The sequence below is a fragment of the Ammospiza caudacuta genome, chromosome 5 (assembly GCF_027887145.1).
Source record: "Ammospiza caudacuta isolate bAmmCau1 chromosome 5, bAmmCau1.pri, whole genome shotgun sequence".
Classification (NCBI taxonomy): domain Eukaryota; kingdom Metazoa; phylum Chordata; class Aves; order Passeriformes; family Passerellidae; genus Ammospiza; species Ammospiza caudacuta.
In genome coordinates, this window is record NC_080597.1 from 73,898,265 (window position 1) to 73,910,103 (window position 11,839).

At 40.5% G+C, this 11,839-nt stretch overlaps 1 protein-coding gene across 2 annotated transcripts; it reads left to right on the forward strand.

The window, feature by feature from the left end:
* Positions 1-12: 12 nt before the first annotated feature.
* On the forward strand, positions 13-10,277 carry KIN (Kin17 DNA and RNA binding protein). 2 transcript variants are annotated; one of them, XM_058805486.1, is made up of 13 exons: positions 13-172; positions 725-819; positions 1,669-1,712; positions 1,825-1,947; positions 2,986-3,167; positions 4,067-4,115; positions 4,476-4,533; positions 6,467-6,590; positions 7,069-7,119; positions 7,494-7,562; positions 8,057-8,156; positions 8,413-8,513; positions 9,373-10,277. In XM_058805486.1, exons 1-13 carry the CDS (start codon positions 59-61, stop codon positions 9,433-9,435), a joined length of 1,173 nt encoding a protein of 390 aa, XP_058661469.1. In that variant the 5' UTR covers positions 13-58; the 3' UTR covers positions 9,436-10,277. The 2 variants fall into 2 exon arrangements, with proteins under 2 accessions (XP_058661469.1, XP_058661470.1); XM_058805487.1 differs by having other exon boundaries at positions 6,470-6,590.
* Positions 10,278-11,839: the final 1,562 nt, after the last annotated feature.

Sequence of the window (11,839 nt, forward strand, 5' to 3'; positions counted from 1 at the left end):
GGGACCGGGAGCGGCGCCGGGTCGGGAGCAGGATCAGGATCGGGACGGGACCGGCATCATGGGCAAGTCGGATTTCCTCAGCCCCAAGGCCATCGCCAACCGCATCAAGTCCAAGGGGCTGCAGAAGCTGCGCTGGTACTGCCAGATGTGCCAGAAGCAGTGCCGCGATGAGGTAAATGGGGGCGCGCTGGGGTCCCCGGTCCTGCGGGCGGCTCCGATCTCCGTCTGAGGACGTCCAGTCCCGGTTCTCCCAGGGTCAGGGCCCCTTGGTTCAGGTCAGCTCGTGTGACAGCTCCTATCTCATGGGATCACAGGATGGTTTGGGTTGGGAGGACCTTAAAGATCATCTGCTTCCAACCTCTGCCATGGGCGGGGACACCTTCCACTGTCCCAGGTTGCTCCAAGCCTGTCCAGCCTGGCCTTGGACACTGCCAGGGATCCAGGGACAGCCACAGCTTCTCTGGGCAACCTGAGAAGCCTCAGGGCCTCCCCACCCTCACAGGGAATTATTTCTTCCCAATATCTTATCTAACTCTGCTCTCTATCAGTTTAAAGTCATTGTCCCTTGTCCCACCAATTTCTTTCCCAGTATTATTGAAGGGAACAAAGTGGGAGCTGCGATCACACCTGTAGGAGTTTACTTGTAGGATTTAATACTCTCTTCATTCTATGAGTGTTGCAAATTGAGACAAAGACAAGCCAAGTATTTATTTCTGCTTTATAGAATGGCTTCAAGTGTCACTGCATGTCTGAGTCCCACCAGAGGCAGTTGCTGCTGGCTTCTGAAAATCCTCAGCAATTCATGGATTATTTCTCTGAGTAAGTTTTCTGTGTATTCTTACCCAGATCTTTATCCCCATTTCAGGTCTGCACAGCCACACCCCTAAGGCCCAATAACATCCTATTGAAGACACTTGGTTGTGATACATGTTAGTGTCACCTTTTCTTGTAATTGAAAATTTAGGCATTGCCACCTTTAAACTTTAGGTAGGAGATTTCAAGAAGCCATGATTTTAGTAAAAATTGACAGTTTTGTCTCGCGTTTTAATCCTGTTTAAAGTTGCTGCGTTACCAATACATCACCTTTCTGTCCCCACTGAGTGACTGCCACACACACATGAGCTAAAAGAGCCAAAACAGAGAGAGAACAAGTCAGGGGAGGGACTGACATCCCCCAGCTTCTCCCAGGCCTTTGTCCAGCTGACCTGCATGACAGCTGGGATGACTGGAGCTGTCCTCAGCACGAGTTTGAAGTGAGGCTTTATGCTGCAGCCCTGGAATTAGCAGGGAGATGAGTGATCCATCTGCCCCATCCACTCCTCTGCCCTTTGTCCTGCCCTGTGCTCTGTGTCAGTCAGCCTGGGAAGACACCTGGTAACCAAATGCCAGCAATTAGTGGGAAGTGTTGAGATTCCTCTGCTCCATTTTATCCCTCTGAGAGGCTGTTACTCTCTTGGATATTTAAGGTGTGTGCATGTATCATGTTGTGTTTCATCCTGTATTTAATCCTGGTCTACTGAAAAAGGGAAATGTGTCTGAATATCGTCATGCTCAGCTCAAAAGAATAATCAGATTTATACTCCAGATGTTTATTTGTTAATGACAACAGAAAATTGCTTCTTAGTTGTTAAAGTTTTACTAAAAATACCTTTTTTTTTATTTCCTAAGGGAATTCCGAAATGATTTCCTAGAATTGCTCAGGAGGAGATTTGGTAAATATTTTCCTGTTTGTTTGTTTGTTTTAGTGTCTTGTTGGTTCAGTGCAAGCCACATAATAATAATAATAATAATAATAATAATAATAATAATACTTCTTTGCTTTAGGAACAAAGAGAGTGCACAATAATATTGTGTACAATGAATACATCAGCCATCGAGAGCACATCCACATGAATGCCACACAGTGGGAGACACTGACTGATTTTACAAAATGGCTGGGGAGAGAAGGTGAGTGCACCTGCTCAGGGTTGGGAAATCTTAAAATTATTTGGTAATTAAATTCCTGATAATTGATCAGTAAATATTTGTGCTAATTCTTTTTCTTTCTTCCCCTCCCCTCCCCTCCTGTATATATCATGAAAAGATTTCCAGACATATTTCTGTGCTGACCATTAGGAGTTTGCTTGTGGAAAATGTTAGAAGTCTGGGATAAGTACATCAGTTGTGAGCCTTTCCTTGTTCCATCTGCTGGTCTGGATTTACTGGATACATTGCTAAATTCTAAATCAGCTTCTAACAGTTGCCATTTAAAAATTACAGATTCTTTCCACATCTGACAAGAGGCAAGCAGTTATTTTCATTCCTGGCCTAGTGGAAGGGTTAAAGCTGGAGATCTGCAGTTCTGTGTTTGGTGGGAGGAAGAGAGATTAAATGGCACTGTGGTGTGACAGAAAGTTTACTTTGGCTCTGTTCTGCAGGATACATCCAGCAGTTACAGAGTGTTTGGAAAGTCACTCTAGCCAGGCTCAGTAACAATAGCACAGTGCTGCAGTATTTCCTTTAGTATGACACTGTGAGTGTGTATCATTTATACATGTTAGATTTCTGTCTTCTTCCTTGTTAAAACAGTGGGAAGGAAACATTTTCTTCAATAAGGAAAGGGTTGTAAAACACTTCATGCACTTTGTGATGTACACTGGAATGTGTCCAAACATATCTGAGGGCAGAAACACATGCTACAGATAATTCAAAGTCAGTTTTAGTAGCCCAGTAAGGAGTGTGTTGTCTCTGGTGAAGTATCCACATTGCTACAGCGAACAAATTACACAGTTTTATTTGTCCTTACTTTCTACATCTCATATCACTTTTCTGCTGACAAATCTTATGGCTACTGCTTAGCTCTAATTGCAGTTCTGCAGTTCCTAAGGCCTGCCTTTTGCAGCTTTCCCAAAACCCTCTGATTTTAAGGATTCCCACAAACTTGGACTGAAAATGATCTTGATATTGTTAACACTAATCTGACTTTGTTTTGCCTTGACTTTTTAGGTCTTTGCAAGGTTGATGAGACCCCTAAGGGCTGGTACATTCAGTACATCGACAGGGACCCAGAGACCATTCGCAGGCAGCAAGAGCAAGAGAGGAAAAAGAAACAGGACCTTGATGATGAGGAAAAAACTGCCAAATTCATTGAGCAGCAAGTTAGAAGAGGTTTGGAGGGGAAAGAACTGGTGAGAAAAATTGCACTGTGTGTGAACCTTCAGCTCAAAGCTCCTTGTGGTTAAGTCAGTGGGGAATTTGATGCTGCTGGAATCCTTGACTGGTATTTCCTTTGCTTCCTAACTTGGAGTTACATTGTACCTAGCTTGCAGTAGTAATAAGGAAGTAATAATTACTGCTCTTCCAGTGATTAGTGATTTAAAAATCACTCTTGAATTTAGGAAGGGGCAGCAAACAATCCATTAAGCTGCATCATGTCTTCATTTATGGAATTTCACAACTAATAGGGCTGCAGATAACAAGTACCTGGTGCATGGAGAAGGCTGAGATAAATAACCAGGGGGCTCTGGCATAATCAAGTTCACAAAGTGAAAAGTTCTGTTTTGGTGGTGCTGGTGTGGTTATTTGGGATCTGTTTACTGGGCATCATGCCATGACCCCCATACATGTTGCCTGGGGCTAAAATCTCCCATTTGATCCTGGGTATTGATGGGTACATTTAAATCCTGTTGTAAACAATTACCTGCTTCTTAATTTAAAACTAATTGAAATTTAAATGGCCTGAGCCTTTGGTGCTTAAAAATTGGAAAGATACCAGAATTTCCTTCTTTGAGTTAGCAGTCTGTCCAGAAACCAGTCACATCATGCTGGTTCAGGTAGAGAAAACTGCTGCAGCAAGGCCACTTGCCTTTTATGCTGGAATTGAGCAAGTTTAGGCAGCATCTCTGTTAACTGGAGAGTTTTGCACAGGAGCCTGTAATGAGATGATGTTTTCAAGTTTGATCTTTTATAAATCAAACCAGCTTGAATATTATAGTTACTGTCTGTAATACTGAGCTAATCAATGATTATGATATCTTGACTCAGTTTTCTGTTTGATTCTTTAAATGTGCTTTGTGTTTTTTGGCAGGAAATGCCAGTCTATACTGAACTGAACAGAGAAAACGAAGAAGAAAAAGGTAACTAGATTTTGATGGATGTAATTTTCTGGAACCTACTGGAGCTGATTCTGTGAAATCAGTAAAAATGAGAAAATTTTGTGAGATTTTGGAACTGATTCAAATGAAATGAGCATTGAAGCCTGCTTGGTTCTTCATAAAATGCTTTGAGATCAGTCATAAAAAGCACTAGAAAATGGAAATACAGAGTATTCTGTATTACAAAATTTAATTTACTTTAAAAGCTAAACCAAAATATAGATTAGTAAATATTTTCAAATTTGTGCTTCTTTTCTATTTGCGGATTTTAAAAATTGTTAACATCCTTCAATGCAGTTATTCGTAAAGATAGAAATAGAGTAACGTCTCTTTATTTTTTAGTTACATTTAATTTAAACAAAGGAGCAAGTTCTTCAGTTGCAGCATCTTCTAAAACAAGGTGAGAAAAGAATTTAAGGCCAATCCTTAAAGAACTTCTATGACAGTGATATTTGTGTGAACAGGAAGGTTTGTCTTGTCCTGAAATATTTGGAGTCTAATCTGTCATCCTCTGTCGGTATTCACAAGGGTGACTGAGTGACTTCATGGTTGGTTTTGTATTTGAAATGATGAGTGGGTGTATCTTAAATGGGAGCTGTGAGGAGCCTTGTTGAATTCAGATGCCCATAAAATAATAGTTAGTTACAGCTTCCTCCATGGAGGGTGGGAAAGGGATCCAGCCAAAGCATTTGCAGTGATGCCATCCAGCCCCAGCTGCCTTCTATGAATGGATATTCCTGACTGGTTAATTTTGGTTCCTAAAAGGTTTCATTGCCTTGTCTAATTGGAGACAATACTTTCTTTGGTCATCGTTTAAGCAGCTAAATCTGCCTGAAATAAATCTTCCCAGAGCTCTGGAATTTAATTGTCACTGTGTAACCACAAGCAATGCAGGACAAAAGGGATCAATAATGCAAATAATACTGACTTACAGCAGCCTGGGGAACTGTTTGATGAGTAGTACATCTTCTCATGTAAGGCAATATTGTAATTAAATGTATTCCAGGTAAAAGAAAGCTTTTCCTTCATCTCACTCAGCTCTTAGATAAGGTATCTGATGGGATATATGCCAGGCAGAAAATGAGACAGTAAAGCAGCTCTTTGCAATAATAGAGACAGATTGCAGGCTTTAAGGAAAACTTGTAAATTATCCCTAAGCATTGAGTTGTGCTTAAGATGGTTCTGAAACTTAATCCAGACTCTCACTTGAATAGTTTCAGTGAGGAATACTGCAGGTCCTTGCTAAAATTTGGCCAAATGTGAAATCCTATATCAAGTAGTCTAATTTCTTCACAGCATATACAAAATACTTATCTGTAAACTTTGAAATGGTAGTAAGTTCACAGCTAGATATGTTTATCTTCTTAAATATGGACACTGCAGTTATGTTTTAATTGTATATTGCCCCTTTATGAGATTTTTTTAAGTACTTGCTATTTGATTTGTGATTTAATGTGCAATTTTGATTATTCAGATTTTCTCTGAAATATAGTTTTTCTCTTAAAGTTACTTGTACTGCAATTCCTGTCTCTTCATTCCTGTGGGGTATCTTCCCTGTGGGTGTATATCCAACATCCTCACCACAGGCAGAGCATGCAATTTGTCCTAAGGCCATATTAATTATTGCATCACTGTTCACCTCAGAGCAGCTGCCTTCATCTTTTGAGTTGACACAATATCTAAATTTTTTTACTGTGTTCAAATGCCTGTTATAAAAATGGCTGAACTGAAGCTGCCCATGGGCAGTTCTCACTTTACCTAGATGTTCCCTGATCCCTGAGATGTAACTTTTTCTGCTGATTGCTCTTTATTTTGCACAGTTAGGCTGTTTGCCTGTTTTGAATATGGTTATGAAGGTGACATTTGGTTGCTGAGTGTGGAGCTCTTTTCTACAGATTCCAGGGTGTTTTCTCCCATTGCCAGATAAGCTCAATATCTCTGTCTGGAAGGAGTTCTAGATATCTGCCCGGTCTGAGAGTTCCTCTGTCCAGATGGCTTCTCTAAAGTTTGTGCTTTCAAATTTGAAAACCTTACTTGCAGACCAGCTTTTGTCTTCTTTGCTGAACTCAAGACCTTGATCAACTTTTTGTTTGTGCAGTGGTGACCTGGTCATGGGGCTGTGTCCATTCTGCTGCACTGCCAGCAGTGACCCTCAGTGGACATGGGGTTTGCACCCCAAGGAGATCAGTTCTAGAGGAGGAGCTGTGTAGGGTCTGCAAGGGGACTGGGACAACTGAAATCAAGCAGAGCAGCACAACCAGCTCTTCAAATGCATCTTGGGAGAGGGGAAAAAATGTTAGGTCTGCTGTGAAAACACCATCTTACTTTTCCAGCAGTGTCCTTGGACAGAATGCACTGAAGATGGTGGAGGGGGCAGTTAAAAGAAAAGAAGTAGCTCATAGCTCTGGTCAGTCCAAAGAGAAAAAGAAGAAATCTGCACTGGATGAGATCATGGAGGTAATAATCATGCAGGATCTGTTTCTGTGGCCCTGTGACAATGTCCACTTCACCTTTGAAGTGACCTCAGACCTTCAGTTCACATGGAATTCCAACTTTCACATCTTACCAGGCAAAATAATTTCATTTCCCCATAAAACTGGTTTCATTTCTTCATAAAACTGGCTGCTCAACTCTGCCTATTCCCCAGATGACTAAGGTGTTGGGAAGTAAAGGAATACAGATTTTGCAAGAGAAGAAAATACCTAGAAACACTTGCAAAAAACAAAATACAAATCACCATCATTTTGTCATGAGTTCCTGGATTCATCCAATGGATTTATGAGGCAAGACTATACTGACTCACCCTAATTTAGGGTTTGGGGATTGTTTTTGTTCCCCACATGACATGGGGCTGGAGAATTGGTTCAGAGCTGATCAAAGGCATGGGACAGCAGTGGAAGGAAGAAGTAAATGGTGATTATTTGTTGTTCTTTAGCTTGAAGAGGAGAAGAAAAGAACATCTCGAAGAGACTACTGGTTACAGCCTGTAAGTGACTTTAAAATTGTTATACCAAATCCAGCCAATTCTGCATTTCTAAAGCCATTTTTTATTAGTGTAAAGATCCAAAAGCAGATTGCAAACTAAATTCACACTTATCTGCCCTTTCCTGCTCTTGACCCATTGAGGGCTGTCACATTAGATTGTGAATTCAAGTATAACTGTATGTGTCAAAGAAACCCAAGAAAGTCTTGAGGGATGCTACTTTGAGCCAGTAATTTGACAATATACACAAATTCCTGAAAGCCACATCTTCACTATTGTTGCTTCCTGCACTCTGCTGTACTGTTAATTTAGATTGTAGAATTGTTTGCATGTTTTGGCACTTTATTTTATTTTTTCTCTCCTTTCAAATCTCCCAGGAAATTATTGTAAAAATTGTAACAAAAAAGCTTGGAGAGAAATACCACAAGAAGAAGGCAATTGTTAAGGTAAGGTGGGCTATGGGGAACACTGGTTTGGCTTTTCTGGAATTAGATAATTTAGGGAGATTTGTTTCTTTGTGCTGATTGTTCAGCCTTAAGACAACACTGTTGAGGACTGAAATGTCACCTCACCTGTATTGGGACTTACTCTGGACAGGCTGTGAGCCTCTGAATTGGTTTAAGGGCATCTATTCAGTGATCTTTTCTTAAGCACAGTTTTGGCCTGTGTAGTTTGTCCCTATTAACACGTCCATAATAATAATCCCTGTATCCATGGGATGTGACAACAGCAGTGCAGTTGAATTTTAACCCAAGACAGTTCTGCACTGATATTTCAAGCTGCAGGATCTCATTTGCACATAAAATCTCCAGGCTGAAGCCCTTGCATTTTCCTGGTTTTGAAAATGCAGAATTGCAGAGTCACAATGCCAAAGTTTTTTAACTTTGAAATGTAAATTTAGAGAAAAATGTTTGGTATTTCTGTTTGCCTTTCAAAACAGGAAGTGATTGACAAATACACAGCAGTTGTGAAGGTGATTGACTCTGGGGACAAGCTGAAGCTTGATCAGACACATCTAGAAACTGTAATACCAGCACCAGGTACAGCTGTTTCCTTCTGTTTTCAGTTTCTGCCACTGCAAAACTTATATTTAATTTCTTTTATACTATAATTCATCCACTTGAAGGTACCATAACCTCTCCTGAGAAGACAGGCTGAGAGAGTTGGGGTTTTTCAGCCTGTGAAGACCTTAAAGCACCTTCAAATACTTACAGGGGGTTTATAAGAAAGATGGGGAAAAACTTTCCAGCAGAAGTTTGGAACCCTGTTTTGTAATTTTTCCTATTTCTATTTCAGGCAAGAAAGTGATGGTATTAAATGGTGGCTACAGGGGAAATGAAGGCATTTTGGAGTCTATCAATGAGAAGAGGTTTTCAGTGACAATAACAATTGACTCAGTAAGTACCAGACATTGCAAGCTCTTGTTTACAGAGAGTTTTCCATCTGTACATGGAGAGCTTTCAGAAAGAACCATGTTATCCTTAATCTTGCCTTACAGGTGGGATTTGTGGTGTGCAGAGTTCTGTGGACAGCCCCCACCTATCAACAGCCACATATTCCCACCTGTCACAGGCTTATTCTTTGCTGTTTGCTAAGAATCTTCAAAAAGATGCTAGGGTGCTGAACTTAGCAAGTTTTGAACTTGCAAGAGATTTGGAAAATATTTTGTGTGTTTATTTTGAACATGGCTGTCGTGGGACTGTTTTGTGGGAAGGTAAAAAATGCAAAATATGCAAGGATGTGAATTTACTCCTGCCTTTTCCAGATTGATATGGGGCTTTATGTGCTCATTTTTTGTCTGGTTTATGGTTAACAGTTATGGTTAACAGTCAGTCCATGCCACCATGTCTGTGTGGCTCTTTCTTTATTCTGCTCTGCAAAACCAATCTTTAAACTGATTGATAAAGCACAGATGACACTGGCTCACTGTCAATCTTCTTAAACACAGCTTGCAATTCAAAGAAGGGCTGCACAAACTCAGCCCAGGTTGGATTCTGGAGGATTTGGGAAGAGACTGTGCAGATGCCCTGATGAGAGGGAGGAACTTTGGCACTAAAAGCAAACTGAAAGTGAAAGAGTTTCTGGCATGGTGTTGAGGCCTGGTCACATTCTGTGGTCAGGCTGAAAATTATTAATCAAAGAACATTGTATCATGAACAAATCCTCTTTACTTCTCCTACTATAATCTCCCTGTTGAGAATTCAAGAAACAATTTTATGTTATGATGTTTGGTTTTTTTTTTTTGTCATTCTCCAGGGACCTTTAAAAGGGCGCAGAGTTGAAGATATCCAGTATGAAGATGTTTCCAAACTTGCCTGAGGTGCTAAATCATACATCCGAGAAGATTTTGGTTCTCAAAGCCTTCTTTGTGACATCTTTCAGGCAGACACAAGACTCTACCATGTCAGGGTTTTAATTGTGTGTGTATGTATTTATAATGTATATAGACATTCAAAAACAGCAAACTTGATTTATTTAAAGATAGCAATTGATTTTTTGTTACATAAAATGTTTATGGAAATACTATCAGTGGAAATTTTCATCTAATTTTATATCAAAGTTATAATATTTCCTTCAATTTCCTTTTGTAAAATGTAGCAGAGAGCTGCAAACTGGAGTATGTGGGCAGGTCCTAAAGAGAGAATTACCTACAGGGAGGCAGAGTGTGTTGGAGCCAGAGGAGTTAACACACTTTGCAATTTAGAGTCAAAATGGACTTCAGAGTGCATGAAGAAGCCATGGGATTGAGGGGATAGCAGGAAGATTCCAGTGCTGCAAGGGGTTATTTCCTGGATGCTGTAAGAATGCTCTGGTTTATTATGTGCAGTCACCAGTTTATTTTTGATCAGCACAGCAGTGACAGTAGAATGCAAGTCATTACTCCTCCAGCAGGTTTGTCAGGGCTCCTGAAAATACTGATATGGAATTTATCTTCATAGGGACTCCATATGGAGCTGCTCATGGATGTTACTTGTGGAGTGTTTTGGGATGCCAGGTGAAGCTTGGCCAGATATGAATTGGGGGTTGCTTCTTTGGTTTTCCAAAGCCTTTTCCTTTCTTCCATTGTTGCTCTGCTACATGAGTAATGTTACTTGTGCTAAATGATGTAGCATTACTTATTTTATTTTTTTAAAAGTGTCCCATTTTGTACAATGTTTAATTTCTAAGGCACTTCAGGAATAAACAGAAACCTTTCTTAGGCCAGTGTGTTTCTTACCAACCTTTCCAATGCTGTTGATTTAAGTCCACCAAAGAGCACAGTGAAGTGCTGGGTTGGTGCACCACATTATTTGGGTAAAAAAAACCATGTGGGTGGTCCTGGGGAAACTAAACTCAACTGAAGGTTGTGTGTCTCTGGAATCTATTTCCTTTCATTGCCTCAAATGGTTGATTTGTGGTTTCCAGGGGAAACCTGCACAGAACTGGGGGTCTGCAGAGGTTTAATGAAACAGCTGCTGTCTGAGGTAGCCTGGAACAGCCTCACGCAGGACATCAGCTGTCTTCTCAAGCATAAAGAGTGCAGAGACTTATGAGAACTGGAGGCACAGAACACTTGTCTGTAAATTCAGGCTCTTTGTGCAGCCTGGGCTGTGTTAACAGCACTGCCCTCTCCCAGAGAACAGGCAGTGAGAGAGAGGAGGTTTGTGGGGGGTAACGAGGGCAAGTGACAGAACAGAGCAGCTTCTGTATCACTGAAAATAATCACACATGACATTCTGCAACCTGATGAATTAGAGTAAATATGTAGACAAATGGTATGGAGAAGACCAGAGAATGGTATCTCACTGAAGTGGCTGTTGCAGGATGTTGTGGAGGTCAGAAATGATGGGTGAGTTGAAAGAAGCAATAAATAATTTGTAGGAAGTTGCTGACACTTCAAGAGGAACTTTGAAAAGACATTTCAAAACCTCACTGATCCTGACACAGCTGCAAGAAAGATCCTGTACCAGCTTTTAGTGCCCAAGTGAAGGAAACCAAAGTTGGGAAGGGTAAGGAGACTACTTGAGTTCCTTTCCTAAATTAGGGCTGATGAAAAGGATAAGGCCAATGTGTTTTAGTAAGGTGTTCCAAAAGCAGAGTTTTAAATCCAGCTTCTGGTACACACACAGGTATACTTGTTTCACTACTGATCTCATTCATTGCTGAATGCTCCTGAAAAGTAAGAGATCTTTTGGGAGCTAAGCTCTCTGGATGAGAAACTTTTAATGCTGATTATTTCTATATAGTGTCAATATTTCCCACTTTCAAAGATTTGTATATCTGTGTGAAGCCCCATTCTGATGTTGAATTTTTACAAAAGGGCTGGAGGCTGTCTGAGACTCATCTACCTAATTCCTGGCTAATATAGCAGCAACAATTATTGCAAGGACCCTCCTTATCACTGGTTAATCCATCTTTAAATACTGGAAACTACTCATAACACCCATTCCAGACCCATGTTCCTTCCCTGTTAAATTTCCTTTACTTATTGCACATCCTTCTTTTTGCCCAGTCCAACATTGTATGAACTTGTATTTTCTCCAGCAGTCTGGAAACAAAGGTGTAAGTATTAAATACATATTAAATGTTATATTAATACAAAATAAATCTGGTCATTTGTGTTACCCACACTGCAGGAGCCACAACACTGTTACACCTCTACTATGAAATGGAGATTAGAAAACAGTAGAAATTTTTAATGGAGTTGACAGCCCATTAAATCAGACACAGCAAGAGGAAGACA

What these genes read in the sequence shown, in the direction of transcription:
- KIN (XM_058805486.1), top strand. Translation starts at nt 59, where the DNA reads ATGGGCAAGTCGGATTTCCTCAGCCCCAAGGCCATCGCCAACCGCATC. An exon ending in GCAGCATCTTCTAAAACAAG is followed by an intron (nt 4,534 to 6,466) that starts GTGAGAAAAGAA and finishes TTACTTTTCCAG; the next exon opens with CAGTGTCCTTGGACAGAATG. An exon ending in AACTGTAATACCAGCACCAG is followed by an intron (nt 8,157 to 8,412) that starts GTACAGCTGTTT and finishes TTTCTATTTCAG; the next exon opens with GCAAGAAAGTGATGGTATTA.